This window comes from Lethenteron reissneri, chromosome 21 (assembly GCF_015708825.2).
Source record: "Lethenteron reissneri isolate LAM-NWPU_2019-01 chromosome 21, ASM1570882v1, whole genome shotgun sequence".
In the NCBI taxonomy this organism is placed as follows: Eukaryota; Metazoa; Chordata; class Hyperoartia; order Petromyzontiformes; family Petromyzontidae; genus Lethenteron; species Lethenteron reissneri.
Window position 1 is genome coordinate 6590055 of NC_083799.1, and position 18616 is coordinate 6608670.

Genomic DNA, 18616 nt, shown 5'->3' on the forward strand with positions numbered 1-18616 from the left:
CTGTTCGCGAGCACCTATGAAGGCCGGAACGGTACACAGGTCGGTGGGCGGCCAGCACTACGCCCGACCGCCTTTGTCTCTCCAGTAGCGATGTTTGCACACCACACCAGGTACTCATTTGAGGCTGAGTCGACCTAGGGGAGGCCCAGGACCGGTTCAGATAATCGTCACTGGTGTTGGCCATGAGCGGGAATTGAACCTGGGTCGCCGGGTTCGTAGCGCAGCGCGCTAACCGCTACACTACCGCTCCCCACTCAGTACACATACACGTGCACACACACACGTGCACACACACACGTCCACACACACGCACGATTGAGGATACGAGAAAAAATGCTGGCGGCAGTGGCTCATGGGCGCCTCTTCTCGCTCATATACGAGGGTGGGGCCAGGGTCCAGGGGTCATGGATGTGCCATCTCGCCAGGGGCCGTTGCGCCGCCACTTCAAAACGAGAAACCTCGCGCTTTTCCTGCCCGCGCTGTTACAGGCGCTTCCTTTGCTGCAACGTTGGCAGCGCATGAGGAACTGAGCCGGAGAGTTATGGCGCAGCACCATCCCAGAATGGGCAGCCTGGGGCTTCCCGTCCCCGCTGTTTTTTCGTGACAACTCTCACCTGCATCGGCGCCCGCCCACCCGCTGCCTCGTCCTGCCCTCTCCCTCTCTTGCCTCCCCTGCCGTCACCCCCGTCACCCCCATCGCTCAACGGAGGTGACATTTACTCATGGCTGAGGTCTTAAAATAGAGATGAGCTGGGAAATCAGGTGTCTGCGTTGGCTCAGGCGCGTCAGGTTAAATGCCCGTGTAATAGCAGCCGTGTTGAACACACGTTAAAAAACCACTGGATTAACTGGATTTCCACCAAAATGTCAATCAAATGCATTCCGATAATTGAATGCAAAAGCACGTGTTTTTGTTTCACGTGACAATATTCAATATTATTAGCTCCCTACAAGGAGTTGAAAGATTCATTCCACCTGGTTCGTCAGCAAATTATCACAATTCAGGGAAACAATTCGATTAAAGAATCGATTTTAAAAAATGTACGGCTCTGTGCATGGTCGCACCTCCAGTGACTTGCAGGAGAGATACATTACATAAAACATGCATGTATCAAAATACAGAAATTCTTACACGATCCGATGCAGGTGTTGTGAACTTAATAACTATATTAATTGATTAATCTATGCATCGCCACAGTTCTGCTATGTACAAACACACACATCGTGGCATTTAGTTTGTCGGGTAAAAATGTTTGCACTCAGAGTCGATGGACAGTCACATTTTACGCAAACCCCGGGTGGGAAAGATGCCACAACCAGAGTTAGATTCCCGGTCACGGCAAACATCAGTGGCGAGTATTATTTGAAGCGATTTTGGCCCCCACACCCCCATCTGTTACCAACCCACGCAGACCAGCGAGGTGAAACGTGGTCAAACAAACCTCTGCAACCGACATGGCGTGGGAAAGGAGGGCTTCCATCCAGCAGTGGTCTGACAGAAGGCTGTAAATTATCATGGAAACCCAGCTGTTCCATCACCTCCTGGGTCTGGAATGATTTGTCGGGTCAACGCTCGTAAAAAAAAACATTTTAAAAATGGGTGCTTGCATCTGATTCACTCGCAATGGGCTGCGCGAGCACGTTAATAAAGTGCAGGTGCAGAGAAGGGCGATGTACTCAGTCTGTTCCAGGGTGAGGCCTATTGGGTTGGCCAAGGGTTGGGACAAGTTCCAGACTCAGCATTATCCATAAGCCTGCAGCTGGTTCACAGTTTCATCTGGCTTAGTGACCAGAAGACCCTTGTTTATTCGTCATGTTACGATCCACCCCCCCTCCCTCCCCCCTGTGGTACTGCAATGTGATATACTGCAATGATGCGGGTCAGGATTCGATTAAATACTACATTCCTTTTTGCTCTGTAAGGCCACAGGCAACATTGCCACATGATTTGCAAAAATGGTAGAAAATAAATTATCACACGCGGGATCCTACGCGCATATTATAAGCGAAAGAATGGTTTTATAAACACTAAACAAATTTTCCTTCATAGTTTCCTCACTCACTATGCTGAAACAAACAAAATGATATATTCTAGCATATTCCCTTGTTAGGATATAGTGTGACCCTGAAAATGACACTTTGAGGAAAATGTATGCCTTCAGAAAAATAACCATGAAGTTAATTATGTATAGTATCTTAAATAATAAATGTAGAAACATTTGTCAATCCACTGATGGCGTCTCCATGCCATGTCAGTCATAGGGGATGTTTGACAACATTTTCACCGCACTGGTGAGGGCAAGTTGCTGAAGAGTGGGGCGTCAGGACTGGGTCGGGTATCACTCGCCAATGATATTAGCTGTGACTCCAAATTTAATTCCAGCCCACCAATCGAGCCCAAATGAAACATTTTTATTAGAAAGTTGATAGGTAATAAGACAGATGAGGAAAGAAGTCCAGATGGATGGAGGGGATGATGGACATGTGGATTTATATACAGAGCTACCCGAGTGCAAACTCTGAGGGACTACCAGCACGGGAGAGCACACGACTTTGAACTAAATGTTAAAGGTGGCGAAATGAGATGCACATATTGGGCATGGAATATGCTTCTCAATGAGCATCTGTGAATGTATTATTTATGATGTATGCTAATTAGACCTGCTGCCCAGGTCAGGCTCCAGCTCATCTGTGATGGAGGGGGCACAGCGGGGGCAGTAGGCCTAATGTATGGCCCTCCTGTTAACCCACCTACATAAAATACTGTATAGACTGTTCTTTTTTAATTAAACATCACATCCTGAATAGGGTCACACTATATCCTCACACACAGTTGCATCCTGTAGGGGTTAGACACCAGGCTATGGGGGAAAGACAGAAGCGGGAGTGTGTGGTGTGAAGCGGGATGCATAGAAGGGACGAGGCCCACGTGAGGCATGAGCAGCCGACTCGGCCCAGCTTGGTTCACTTCGCATGCGATTTGAGCACAAACACGGCTCAGCATCAGATAACATTGGTTGGGAATCAAACCCAGGTGAAGTTCAGAGCCAAGTGGGCTAAGCAATGCACCACTGCCAATAACACGATTGATACAGGCTTCAAACAGGCAAATTATTTTAATTATAATAAAAGCAATGTAAGCAAGTTTCATACACCTATATTGAACAGTACATCTAGTAAATAAATGTCGTGACTTTATTGCACGAACGTAAGAAATGTGTACAATAAGCGTACGACATTTTATTGGGAAAAAAACAGGGAATTAACAACATATGTGCTCACATACAAACATTTCGAATGTTCCTGTATATCAAATAAACCCATGACTAGATCAACTCGAATAATCTGCCTATATTAGAGTGAAGTCGATTTACACAGCAGATAAACCATGGCGAAGCGTAAACATCGGAAGAAATTTTACAGAACGGCCAAATTAAAGAAGTACCAACAGTTCGGAGAGTTATGTTATGTAATCTAACATTAAATAAACGCCACAGTTATCTGTTCAAGGACTCTGTACACTCGCTGCGAAACATCACAGAAGATGTGCCACATTCCTGCGATCCATATGCAGAATGCTAGCGGCGCAAATTTATTTGTGTAAAGTTAAAATTACAGTGTGACAATAACACTCATTATCATTTACAGCCCTTTGTCAATCCACAGTGCATTGGCCTGCACACGCGGTGTTGGTCATGGGGGTCGTTTGACCATACCTCAACATGCCAGTTAGTGGCGGTCAGTTAGTTAAGGGGGCAGGGAGTGAAGGAGTGGTTCAGATAGCACTTGCCGCTGCTGGTGTTAGCCATGGCTGGAAATTGAACCGAGATCACTGGGTTGATAGTGCAGTTTGGTAACTTCTCCACTGAACAAATGAAAATGTTGCGTATTCTATACAAAGTATTAAGCTAAAATGAACCCATACCCTGATCACTAGCTGTCTGACCTGCAGCATTTATTTTTCATTTAATGTCAGAGACCGCATGACTCCTGCATTGTTGCTTTGATGTAAACGTTTGTACTGAGAAGACAATGTGGGGATTAAACACGTCAACACATCACCAGCGTTGAAGAAATTCGATGGTGAGCATGTATTGTGTATGCACACGCGATTGAGCATCCACTTGTGCATTCGAAAACCCACAACTGTAAAAGTTTCGCACTCCACTCAACACTGCGCCACGCTGTTTGTGTCCTTTAACACGGCTCCTTAGCTCAATTGCTGCGAACTACTGTAATAAATGTGATGACGCATGGGGCATGTGCTTCCAATAAAACACTTCGTATGCTGCTACTGCCCCAAACACAGGTTATTATAGCGGGTGTGGGGGGTGGAGAGGAGCTGTTGGTGTACCCAGCGAATGATTAAGGTTGGGGGCCGATAGGGGGGTGGCGGGGGTGCAGGCGGTGGCTGCACGAAGCTCCTCATTGTTGGCATCTTTACGCTGCGTACACGTGGACCGCACGCTAGCGGAGAACCGCATGCGAGGATTACAAGGGCCACACGAAATTCATTGATCACAGCCACTGTGTGCTCGTAACGGCTTATATGATGAAGAAGCCAGAGAAAGCAAGGAGGTAGGAGAGGATGAAGAAGGAGGAGAGGAGTAGCAGGAGAGGGAACGAGAGAGAGGAGAAGAGGGAAGGAGAGGGAATGTGTTTACTCATCTGCCATGTTTATCGGGCAGTAGTGCTGAAATTTAATTAATTCCAAGTCACATCACCACTGCTTGAATGTGGTTATCATTCCCTTAAAACAAGTTGTCCATTTTTATTATGATGACTATCCTTAGTCTGCATCGATGTTTACTGATGTAACCAAATTGCGCAGCATCTTGAGACGCAGGCTGCTTGTAGATGCATAACAAATTGCATTACATTGCGCTCGGGGAATCGGTGATGTAGCTATCGAGCATGCAGGCAGTGCACAACTGCACTGGGGCCCTTGGGCTGCCTTAGCGACCCAAGCGCTCGCCTACGAAGAGAGCCCGTGCCCACCACGCAACCCCCCACTGCGATGAAGATTCACAGAGTGAAAATGCGTTGTTCCTCACCGCTCCCCGTTGGGCTTGGGCTCCCGGAGCCGGACGGCCGCGGTCTGCGACGGCAAGGTGGAGGACAACGAGGTGGCCGCGGTGGTCCTGAGCGTCGAGCTGCCATCCTCGGGTCGGACGGCCCGTGGCACCCCCGATCCCGCCGAGCCCGGGGCCGGTTCCCAGCGCGCCGTCGGGTAGGGCATCCCCCTCGCCTCCTGCTCCCACTCGGGCGTGTTGCTCCCCCCATCAGCCTTCAATGCCCTGGGGTGAACACGCATCATGCATGTGCACGCGCATACAAAGACAACCCCCCCCCCCCCGTTGGGGCAAGTGCTGTTAACGGGCATCTATGAAGGCCAACCCGGGGTGGGTGGCCAGCATCACGCCCACACCACACCAGGTACTTATTCGAGGCTGAGTCGACCTAGGGGAGGCCTAGAAACGGTTTAGATAATCGTCACTGGTGTTGGACGTGAGCGGCAATTGCACTCGGGTCGCCGGGTTTGTAGCGCAGCACGTTTATCACTACCCTACCCACCCCCCACGTGCACACGTGCACACACACAGGCAGGCGCAGATGAATAAGAAATCATCATTCATCGTTTATTGGCCACATTTGAAATACAACTGCATAAAGGTGTTCCCATGCAAGCGGGGACATTAGGCGCTTACTCGTTTAAGGCCCTCTGATGTTATCCCTGGCTGAGAGTTGAACCCAGGTTGCAGTGTGAACCACAGCACTCCCACAGACAAACGCAAACTCGAATGCTTTCTAAACATGGACATTTGATGTAACTCCCATGCACCATGACTAGGAATAAAAACAATTTCACTTCTTTGGTATGGTGGGGAGTTGATCAGCAACGTGTATTTGTTTATGTCACGGGGATTGTAGCGAAGACCTCTCACCAGCATAGCGCCGCTTTCCACAAACACCAAGTGTGCCCAAAAGTGTTTGCACACAAGTAGACAGGACGAGCTTGTGCACGGGCATGCACAAACCCAAAGGGTCCCACGTTTTGGCCCCTTAACAAACTGTAGGAGCAAGGGCCATTACACGAGGGTGGTTGGTGGCCAACACCATACCCAGCCACCTTTGTCTCCCCAATGCTGATGTTTGCACACTGCTCCAGGTGCTCATTTCCAGTTGAGTTGATCTCACGGTGGCCCAGAGCCGATTCAAATATTGACAACAGTTATTGGTGGTGTGCAGCAATCAAACTCGGGTTGCCAAGTTAGTAGCGCTAACCACTACACTACCGCTCTCCAAAACGGGCAAGCACACACACACACACACACTTATATGCACACGTGCAGAAATGCAAACAAAGACATACGCATCTGCCAGCTGCGGTAGGAGCGACATTTGCAGTAATCGCAAGGTAAGTGAGGCTAATGGGCGCACGCTCACTGTTGGATCCACACTTTTGGTGGCAGCTGTGCTGGGAAAACACTCTGGTGCTTTCCAAGGCTGCGCTGCCATCATAGCTACTTACATTTCCTGTTTACGTGCACACCCCCATGCAGACGTCGCCAACAGCCGTGTTTCACTTAAACCAAAAGAACATTTTTAAGGCAATAACACGCTTTTTGTTCCTGGGTAGAAAGTGTTCTTTTGTAATTGCGTATGCCTCAAAAGTATCGCAAATGTCTAGTGTTCCCCACAAATTTTGCTTTTGTGACCAGGACTTTAAGTGAAGGAATTACACAAATTTCAAAATATCACTGTCCTGGTCACAAAAGCAACGTTTGTGGGAATAATATACATTTTCTGTACTTTTGAGGCATAAGCAATTTGCAAATAACACTTACTACCAGCTACTAGTTGTATGAAATTCCGCTGCCAGTTTAAACAAAATCTAAGTAATCTGTTCACATTACTCCAATTCTGGCCTCATTACATTGGCTCCCAGTTCGTATTTTAGTAGATTTCAAGGTCATGCTTTAACTTGGAGGGAAATGAGTGCCCTACAAGACGCTGGACCATAAAGACTTCCTCGGCTCATAATACACACTATGGGTGATATAACTTCGTGATATGATGCTCCTGACCTTATGAACTCGCTACCACCCTCAGTAAGATCTGCCCAATTCAATGTCAGATTTAAAATCATGCTCGAAGACACATCTGTTGAATATGGCTTTTCCAAACATTGAATTTATCAGCAATTAAATGTTTTTCTTGATCGTTATCTCCTATATAAGTGCAATTACCGCCACTACTGTTGGGATGTCTAGAGCACTGAAGTAGAGTACAACGCAGCACAAAATAGTGAAAGCACAGGGCAGCACAGGGCAGCACAGGGCAGCACAGAACACTGAGGAACGACATAACACATTAGTTTGAAGCAATTAACTTGATGCACTTGGGCTGTGGGAATAGCCCAGCACACAAGGGATATTCAAAGGCCGTCTAAAATTGCTTTTAATAGAAGGGCCATTTATAGTTTTATGTATTTTACTCAATTTATTTTTTCCACGAAGACAATGCCCTGGCAGCCACACAGCTTTGCAATGGCCATGAAAATGTTATGCCCACAACTTTGACACACTACATGCTTTGTTTACGGACACGTCTGGAATCTCATAGATTTTGTTTTTAAACCACCATACTATTGGGTGAGCGGACAGGTGAGCGAAGATGGCACACACTTCCAGGGGCCTTGCATCTCTATGCGTGGCGCCCAGTGAGAGCCAACGTTGACTCTCACTGGGGAAGGGGGTGGGGGGGAGAAGGGATGCCTTAGCTGAAAATGTAACGTTTCCTTCCGTGTAACCCTGGCAACTGTAATCACAGTGCTGTAACATGGCAACTCTTCGCCATGATGGACGTGGCCAAAAGGTGGTGGTGAAAGAGACATTGAAAGCAATTCAGTTTCGATTTATATAGCGTCTAAATATGACCACATTTCAAAATTCTGTATGACAAACTGAGCTACACACAGCATTATGCAGTCTTCATCGAGAGTTCTTGAGCTCTAACTGACTGCTATTTTAATTGTACTGCTGGCCACAAGGAGTCACAATTACGGTGTGGACAAACAACATCCTCAAGCCATTTGATTTGCGAGTGGCCAATCAGACTGAGCGTGTGAAATTGACTGATCTCATGTGTGCATATACTGCAGACAGGACAGATTTTAGAAAATACGAATAAATGAAGCTGATGCTGGAGAAGTCGAGTGTGGGTGCGAGGGTGGGTGTGAGTGTGAGTGCGAGGGTAGGTGCGAGGGTGACCCATGACCACCCACCTGTCCGGCTCAAGGCGAGCTCCACCATCTAATGTTTCGGCTGGGCTCATGACCCGGTCTTGCCCACTCTCCTCTGGTCTTCTTGCTGTGTTCTTCCCATCTGTCTTTGTAGATTTGTCTTCCTTCTTGGGTCGGCCAAACCTGACGAAGGGAGCCAGGGAGGAAGGAGCCAAGAATTGGGAAGAGGGCAGGAGAATGTTCATGTAACATAGCCGTTCGCAAGATGTTGGACATGAGAGCAGTTAGCGGCTGCAGAGAGCAATGTGAAGTTATGTGCATGGGCAATAGTTACAATAATAACATTGCATTGCAAGCCAGACAAGCTCTGGAAACAGCGAGATGGAAACTAATTTTAGACAGAGATCAGGAGACAGAGACAGAAAGAGAACAGCGCCACTCAGAGCATTCGACCATTTGAGAAAATATGCAGGATGTTTATCTTTTGAAATACACTAAAACCACTCCGCAGCCCATTTAGAACTTTAATAAAAATGCCGCACTTTGCCAATCTGCAGATGAAGTCCACTGCATTCCCGTGCAATTAAAATAAAATCCAGCGAGTGAGGGTTACTTTTCTCAATATGGGGGGAAAAAATGTAGTACGGTGCATATATATGCCCTCACCTATTGCCCTCAAATAACTGAAAATACGAAAAGGAAAAGATGAGAGTAAAAATCGCAATCATCTACAGTGGCAGTGAGGCGGCAGAGTGGGATCGGTATGTTGTTGATGGGGAGAGAGAGAGAGTGGTGAGTGGGAGCCGAGTGGCTGGGTCCAGCCTCAGCCTTCATTCTCCCACGTGCCCCCACAGTTCCCTGACACTCGTCCTCGAGAGTTAGACATTAAAAGCAGCTTGTAGCCAAATTTAAATGCTTTTTTTTCCCCCACCAGCTCCCCCTCTCCCCCATTTTCTAAGTCCAACAGAAAGACAGCCAATTATTGCATTAGTGCAGCTATATTGGAACAGGTTTCCTCCATTAGAGCCACACACGGGGTGCTTGCTTACAAAGAAGGAGAGTCCCTATTCTTTGAGTCTTTCGGTCAAGTCACGTAGATAGGGTCAAAGAAAATACCAAAAAAGTTACTAAAAACTAGTAGTTTTTTTGTTATTAAAATAACTAAAAACTAGTAAAAACTTGATTTGGAGCATTCATGACAGCGGGAATAACTTTTCGGTTCTTTCGGTAAAGTCGCGTTGAAAGAAAATAAATTAAATAATAGAATACGACGTTTCGATTGCAACACAAGCAATCATCATCAGGCTCTATTTAAGACCGGGAGCAAGAGCAGAGCCTCACCATTTTGGCGAATTGCCCGACGATGCTGGATGCAATTACCAGCAAAACGTCGTACTCAAAATTTGTTTGTAAATGTTGTGGTTTCACGCTTCAACACACCAGTGGGCTAAAGCAGTGAACTATTTGTCTTTTGTCAACGTGACACTTTTTTGCTGATTGGCCGTGTCGGGTGGTGGAGGGTTACGACATATTTATAAATAACGCGATCTAACCCAAAAACGTTGATTATGAATAATATTGGCCGCGAAAGCCTACGTGTTAAACTGAAGTTTGTTTTATTAAGTTTATTTTCTCTCTATGTGTCTCTGTGTTGTCGCTCTAGTATTCCCTGCAGTCACGAAAGCTCCAAATCTCTAATTGACATGCTAATTTATCTACCCCCCCTTCTCTCTTTCTGCCCCCCTCTCTCTCTATTTAAGGCCTCTCTGTGTGCCTATGTGTGTGTGTCTCTCTGTGTTGTCTCTCTCTGCTTATGTGTATATCTATGTGTCTTCGTGTCTGTGTTTTTTCTCTCTCTCAAATGTAGCACTCTTTGGAAGAACGTAATTAACCAGGTAGGGTGTTGACTGTTATGTTAGCCGACTCTCTGTGTTGTATTGCATTATATTTCTAAGTTTACTAGGTTTATCTTCTTGGTTCTTTCGGTAAAGTCACGTAGAAGGGAAGTAATAAAATAATAAAAATAAAACATAATAAAACAATTCTCACGACGTTTCGGCCACAACGCAAGCAGCCGTCCTCAGGTGAAAACCAGGTCCGTCGAGGCGACAGAGTCTGAATGAAACAGCACACGAGCTTGGAGCATATATATAAGCTGGGCGCATTGACAAAGGAATTTGCATATCAAAAGGAATTTAGCATATTTATGGGAAATGCAGGAATGTGATTAGTACTGCATATGCATGTGCATTATGCAGGATTAACAGCATCAAAGGGAGCTGCAGTTACTGCTGCTGCAGCAGTTGCTGCTGCTGCTGCAGTTTCTGCTGCTGCTGCAGTTGCTGCTGCTGCTGCAGTTGCTGCTGCTGCACTTGCTGCTGCTGCTGCACTTGCTGCTGCTGCTGCACTTGCTGCTGCTGCACTTGCTGCTGCTGCTGCACTTGCTGCCTTATCCATTTTAATATAACACTATGTATTATTCTACCCACCCTAATGTGTATCATACTGCTATATGTTTACTGTACAATTACGACACCATACATTACTCTGCACACTGCACCATGCCAGTGAGTGGAACGTGGTCTGAAAGTCACCGTAAACGTGAACACAATCAGTTAAGATCCGAAATGGTTTATTACGTCCTTCCAATGATTGCTAAGCCAGAATCCATCTTCTCGGTTGAAATTGTCTCTGTGTTTGTATATGTGGATCGCCTCATGAACGAATCTCTCATGATAGCCAGATGGCTTGCAGAGAACCTCTGTCTTGGAGAAGTCAATGTCATGTGAGCCCACTGAATTGTAACAGTGATCTGCCACGGCTGAGGTGTTTGTCCTACCGTGTTTCAGGTCTGCCTTATGTTCACGGATGCGGTCCGAGACATGTCGTTTGGTTTCTCCAATGTAACTGCTACCACAGAGGCAACTTAGTTTGTAGACGCCAGGGTACTGTATGTCTGGAACCACATCTTTTACAGACGGGACCAGATCACGGATTTTATGTACTGTGTTGAATCGGACCTGGATCTTGTGTTTAATCAGGATTTTGGAGATCTTTTTTGTGACCCCAGCAATGTAGGGTAAGGTGATGGTCTTGAAAGGCTCCTCAACAGGATCCTTCTTGATGGTTGGAGTGATGGCTTTGCGGATTGTGTAGTCGGAGTAACCATTAGCCTTAAGAGCTTGGCGTACGTGTTTGAGTTCACTGGAAATGTGTTCATGGTCGGAGATGCATTGGGCTCTATGATATAGAGTCTTGATGAGGGAATTCTTCTGGGATGGATGGTGGTGGGAATCCGGTTTTAGATAAGCATCCGTGTGGGTGGCTTTCCTGTAGACAGAGTGGCTCATTGAACCATCAGGTCTCCTTTTGATTAGGACATCCAAAAAGGGTAGCTTGCCATCATTTTCGACTTCCATGGTGAATCTGATGGCTGGGTGTATGGAATTGATGTGGTCGAGAAATTGGTCTAGAGCAGGCCGGCCATGTGGCCAGATGACAAAAGTGTCGTCTACGTACCTCTTCCATAAGGTCGGGCGTAGAGTGGCAGTCTGGATGGCGTCCGTCTCAAATTTCTCCATGAAGATGTTGGCTACAACCGGAGATAGGGGGGAGCCCATTGGGGTGCCCTCAATTTGCTTGTAGAAGGTTCCATTCCAGAAGGTTCCATTCCAGGTGGAAGGTTCCATTCCAGGTGGAATGGAACCTTCTACAAGCAAATTGAGGGCACCCCAATGGGCTCTCCCCTATCTCCGGTTGTAGCCAACATCTTCATGGAGAAATTTGAGACGGACGCCATCCAGACTGCCACTCTACGCCCGACCTTATGGAAGAGGTACGTAGACGACACTTTTGTCATCTGGCCACATGGCCGGCCTGCTCTAGACCAATTTCTCGACCACATCAATTCCATACACCCAGCCATCAGATTCACCATGGAAGTCGAAAATGATGGCAAGCTACCCTTTTTGGATGTCCTAATCAAAAGGAGACCTGATGGTTCAATGAGCCACTCTGTCTACAGGAAAGCCACCCACACGGATGCTTATCTAAAACCGGATTCCCACCACCATCCATCCCAGAAGAATTCCCTCATCAAGACTCTATATCATAGAGCCCAATGCATCTCCGACCATGAACACATTTCCAGTGAACTCAAACATGTACGCCAAGCTCTTAAGGCTAATGGTTACTCCGACTACACAATCCGCAAAGCCATCACTCCAACCATCAAGAAGGATCCTGTTGAGGAGCCTTTCAAGACCTTACCCTACATTGCTGGGGTCACAAAAAAGATCTCCAAAATCCTGATTAAACACAAGATCCAGGTCCGATTCAACACAGTACATAAAATCCGTGATCTGGTCCCGTCTGTAAAATATGTGGTTCCAGACATACAGTACCCTGGCGTCTACAAACTAAGTTGCCTCTGTGGTAGCAGTTACATTGGAGAAACCAAACGACATGTCTCGGACCGCATCCGTGAACATAAGGCAGACCTGAAACACGGTAGGACAAACACCTCAGCCGTGGCAGATCACTGTTACAATTCAGTGGGCTCACATGACATTGACTTCTCCAAGACAGAGGTTCTCTGCAAGCCATCTGGCTATCATGAGAGATTCGTTCATGAGGCGATCCACATATACAAACACAGAGACAATTTCAACCGAGAAGATGGATTCTGGCTTAGCAATCATTGGAAGGACGTAATAAACCATTTCGGATCTTAACTGATTGTGTTCACGTTTACGGTGACTTTCAGACCACGTTCCACTCACTGGCATGGTGCAGTGTGCAGAGTAATGTATGGTGTCGTAATTGTACAGTAAACATATAGCAGTATGATACACATTAGGGTGGGTAGAATAATACATAGTGTTATATTAAAATGGATAAGGCAGCAACTGCAGCAGCAGCAGCAAGTGCAGCAGCAGCAAGTGCAGCAGCAGCAGCAAGTGCAGCAGCAGCAGCAAGTGCAGCAGCAGCAGCAACTGCAGCAGCAAGTGCAGCAGCAGCAGCAACTGCAGCAGCAGCAGCAACTGCTGCAGCAGCAGTAACTGCAGCTCCCTTTGATGCTGTTAATCCTGCATAATGCACATGCATATGCAGTACTAATCACATTCCTGCATTTCCCATAAATATGCTAAATTCCTTTTGATATGCAAATTCCTTTGTCAATGCGCCCAGCTTATATATATGCTCCAAGCTCGTGTGCTGTTTCATTCAGACTCTGTCGCCTCGACGGACCTGGTTTTCACCTGAGGACGGCTGCTTGCGTTGTGGCCGAAACGTCGTGAGAATTGTTTTATTATGTTTTATTTTTATTATTTTATTACTTCCCTTCTACGTGACTTTACCGAAAGAACCAAGAAGATGAATCCCTGCAGTCACGAAAGCTTTAAATCGAAATTTTACTAGGTTTGTTTTTCTCTCTCATTCATTCGTACCTGATGACGATTGCTTGTGTTGCAATCGAAACGTCGTATTCTATTATTTAATTTATTTTCTTTCTACGTGACTTTACCGAAAAAAACAAAGAGTTAAAACTAGTAGTTTTTTGTAATCTTTTGTTATTTTATTTGAACCTATCTACATGACTTCACCGAAAGACCCAAAGAATATGAATTCCTGCAGTCATGAAAGCTTTACGTCAAGATGTAAGAAGAGTCCCTGTTAGTTTATCGAATGGTTTGATGCAGCTCCATTAAGCGGCACACAGGCTCTGATTTTTATTTCTTTAAAAACGATGGTCATTGGTGAATACGCACTTTCCACAATACTATTCGACACTTTGACGACACATAGAGTTAAAATCGATTCATATGCTCGTGCATACGACCAATCGATTATTTTGATACATTTGTGTACAATTGTTACATTGTGGTTTGGTTAATGGGGGTGACAACACAGTGGAAACGACACACCCTCCCATCCCCCCGTAAATAAAACAACACAAATGATGCTTCAAACGCGAGACAAGATTGTCGAATCAAATCGTGATTCCAAATCGTGACAATTCATTTCTTCGGTCTCAAGTCAACAATTACACACCAACTGTCCACTTTCTTCCCGATCCTCATTTCGCACCATTGTGAGCCATCCTATGCTTTGCGTGGCTGCAGCAAATACATGTTTTGTTTTATCTCAGTCCCTACTCTGTAGCATCGCCCTGCGCAGAGAACTGCTCTGGGGAAGGGGGAGGCGGTAGGGGGGCGTTTGGTTGCTCCCCGGTAACCACAGGTGATTTTGTGACATGCACCTGTGTTGTTTTTTTTCCTGGCATGCACGTGTGCGTACGGCCTGTATCTCGAGCTCGCATCTACAAACCAAATGCCTCTTTGGCAACGGCCGTGCGCAGTGCAGCCACTACTCCCCCACCTGTGTCTCTGCATCCATCTTTCCCCCTTCACACACTCCCCCACTCAGCCACCAATCCACCTTCCCATCCACCTCCCCAACTGCCCACTTACCCTCCCCTTCAGCCCCTAGCACCTCTGGTCTTACAAGACTGGTTGATTGTGTGACACGGACAGGTGCTGCCCTCAGTGTGACTGCTTACTCATCACGTTGCAGCATTAATAACTGTGAACAGCTATCTGCCCATGAACATCTACAGACTAATGCCACAGGTCACGATGTTTTGCAGATACAATCAGAGCGACTATAAGACACCGGCCAAACGTTTGGGTTGACTGCACGTGTAAGGGTATTGTTAGTTTACGTACGAGTGTTGCGTTATTCATGGGTTGCTGTGTGTCGCAATGATAAGTAATGCCATTCATTTATCCAGAAAGGCCTCTGAATCTTAAGACTTCTTTAGGAGAGTCATGTAATGAGAAGTTTGGCCAATAACATCATTGAGTATCCGGCTTCATACGCGAGGAAATTGGAGTAGCAGGAAAAAATAGCAATCAAGAATCAATTGCCATTCTGCCGTCTCTGGCTAGTGAAGCCTACAACGCCCATTATTCCCAAGCAATCTCTCGTCCAAGAACTAACCCGGCTCAAAACTTGCTGAGCTTTCGAGATCTGACGAGACCAGGTGTGTTCGAGGTGATTCAGTCACTGCACTTGGCGCACACGTACGCACTGCTACGGAAGACAAGACTATTTTAGTAAATTCAATATCCATCTCATCTACTCTCTCAGTCCAATCATACTTTCCATCCATTAACCAATTCACTTAACCACCTACCTAGCAACATATCTACCTACTTACCCCCCAGAAATCCATATGTTAATTTATTAATGCATTTATTTGAAGGAAACGTCAATTTTAACAACATGGTTAAACATTAATGTGATCTATTTGAAAGAGGCAAGGCCAGGCTGTCTCTTCTTGCCGTTCAAAAAGATATACAATGCACAATATAGCATTCATACATCGAGAGAGCGGTGTTGCACAGCGATTCCCACACTGCACTATGCATCTGTCAACCTGAGTTCGATTCCCATCCATGGTAAATTTCAATGCTGAGTGATATCTGAACTGGTCCTTGGCACAATCTTTATCAAACCATACTGACCAGAATGGTGAAGTATGGTCAAACAATTCCCTTTACCGCATAGTATGGTGAGTCCTTCATCCAGCAGTGAAAATCATTATGCAGGGAGCAAATGAGAAGCAACATATTTAAAAGTTGCACCAACTTTTAGGTGTATTTTGACAATCTCTTGGAATATATTTTCCCATTGATTATTTATAACTGCACAGATGGATAATGTATTAAGTTATATAAACATACTATAATCCCTTCGAGTGTATGCATATGTTTAAACTTGAATTCTCATGATAGTTGAACTTTCCATATCATCCTGATTATTAACAATTATATCTGCAATCTATCTCACTTACGTGTGCCTCCTAATTTTTACTCTCCCTACAACTCTACTTACGGTTATGCATTTGTGAATTTCATTTGTTGCCATACGTTTTTTGCAAATACAATTTGTATTCCTTTAAGCTGAAGGATCCATGTAACTTTACACATAAAGTAATTATTGTTCTTATTTATGGCCACTTGATCAATCCGCTCCTGGATTAAGGCATCGCATATTGTCTCGGTCATGGGAATATGTTTGATCATACTTCACCACACTGGTCCGTGCGAGTTGGTGAATGGGGAATGGCCCAGGACCAACTCAGCTCTCACACGCCACTTATGTTAGCTGTGTCCATTAGTCACACTCGGCACGCTGTGAACGTCGTGCAGTGCAGAAATCATTGTGCACCTCGTAGACTTTATTCAGTAGGGGTAGGCTTTATTCCTCCAGGTGAGAACCCTATTCACGTATTTTGAGTAAGCGAGCGCACACACACGCACAATCATTACGGTTGCGTGTGCATATGTTACACAAGCAGATTAAGCAAAATTTAATTAGTATGTTCATTCACAATGGATAATTATACCTTCTCGTTTACAACATATTAATAGGATTATGCACATGCGATTTCATTGTAAAATGTTTCTTAAAATTGTCAACTAAAGCATGGTACGTGCATGGATAAAAACATTGTAGTTCACACGGGTTGCTCATAAACGTGTTGGTGTTTTATTTATTTATTAGGTTAAACTTCAACTTCTTCTTGGTTCTTTCGGTAAAGTCACGTAGAAGGGAAATAATAAAATAATAAAAATAAAACATCATAAAATACAATTCTCACGACGTTTCGGCCACAGCGCAAGCAGCCGTCCTCAGGTGAAGAACAGGTCTGTACGAAAGACAGCTGCTTGCATTGTGGCCGAAACGTCGTGAGAATTGTATTTTATGTTTTATTTTTATTATTTTATTATTTCCCTTCTACGCGACTTTACCGAAAGAACCAAGAAGATGAATCCCTGCAGTCACGAAAGCTTTAAATCGAAATTTAAACTTCAACTTAATGTTGACGAATGCAGTTTGACATCCCACTGTAGACTGATGTACAGTAGACTGCAGAATAGAGGTGGGATTCAACCTGCGACGGCGCTACCAATTCAGTAGATTGTCACGGTTCAGAGTTGCAATTCCATTCGAGAATAAATTCATAAAAATGTGACATTTTATCGTGCTTTTAGTAGATTGTAATAGCTCCAGGAGTCACATGAACTCATCATACACAAAGCATATGTAAACTGAGAATACCGTATTTTCCCGCATAAAACCCGTGGGATACACCACTTTTTACAAACAAAACAAGACAATGCGGGGTATATGGAAGTGCGGGCTATCCCTAAAATATTTTACACACGTGACATGTCATAACTCGATAATTGTTTTTTTACCCTTCTATCCGGCAACAAAACTGACACCTTTTTACAAGGAGTCATGTATATGGAAGTGCGGGCTATCCCTAAAATAACATGACTCCTTGTAAAAAGGTGTCAGTTTTGTTGCCAGATAGAAGGGTAAAAACCCAATTATCATATTTTTACTGGCAAATGAGGTTCCCATAATGTCATAACTCATTTACATTTTTTCATGGTAGGACTATCCACTATGCAACACTTACCTTTGACTAAAGCACTGCTGAATAAACCACTCACACACAAATTGCACATGTTATCACGTTATAAATTATTCGAATTGTTTGTACAATGAAACGACATTGTTTGAAGTGGGCGCACTTTCTATACCTTAATACTTTCAGTGGCTGTAGGGGGGTGCGAAAGTTTCACTTGAGGCTATGGATTGCACAATGGGGAGGGCCTTAACAAGCGTCTACCAGACGCGGAATCATAATTGCCGAGTCCCTTAGGCCGCTGCTATTGGCTGAGCACTACACAGTCGCGACCATGAGCTTTGTTTCAAACTTCCAATGGCTTTGTTGCCAGGAGGCAATGGCGTCACCGTAGTGCCGCTATTGTCTGCGCAGTGCGCAATCTAGCAGTGCTAAAACTGTACAGGGGTAACTACCGGTCCAGTAGCTGTAATATGATGAGGTCGAATGCTGGTAAGCCTACCAGTACACTTACTTATCTACCAGTTATGTGTTACTTATTTATTGGATATTTACTTTTGTTACTTATTTACTGTTTCAAGTTCACTCGTTTCCGGTTAGTTTGTTTTCTTTGTGCACGTTGTGATTTTAATGTAAACAATTGATAGTGGAATGTATTACAAATGTAAACTTTGTATTAATTTGATGAAATTAAGCTGCGGTAACGACGTTAAAGATATGAATGCATGCGGGGTATATGGAGGTGCGGGCTATCTGAAATTAGTTTTACACAAAACGCTATTTTTGCGGGGTATATGCTTCTGCGGGCTATATGTGGGAAAATACGTAATAGGTTTTTGCAAATTCTGTTTGACACTTGTATCTTGAGCTTAAGAATCGATATTAATTGATGAATAAATGCAATTTTACTTTCCTACTGGAGAGCA

General features: G+C 45.0%; 1 protein-coding gene across 6 annotated transcripts in view; it reads right to left on the bottom strand.

The window, feature by feature from the left end:
• LOC133345142 (partitioning defective 3 homolog) overlaps window positions 1–18616 on the bottom strand; it is a 199015-nt gene that overhangs the window by 20037 nt on the left and 160362 nt on the right. For all 6 annotated transcript variants that reach the window (XM_061555640.1, XM_061555641.1, XM_061555644.1 and 3 more), the window contains 2 exons: window positions 8288–8428; window positions 5055–5297 (listed from right to left, as the gene is read on the bottom strand). In XM_061555640.1, coding sequence (XP_061411624.1) covers window positions 5055–5297; window positions 8288–8428 — 384 coding nt within the window. The remainder of the gene's footprint in view (window positions 1–5054; window positions 5298–8287; window positions 8429–18616) is intronic.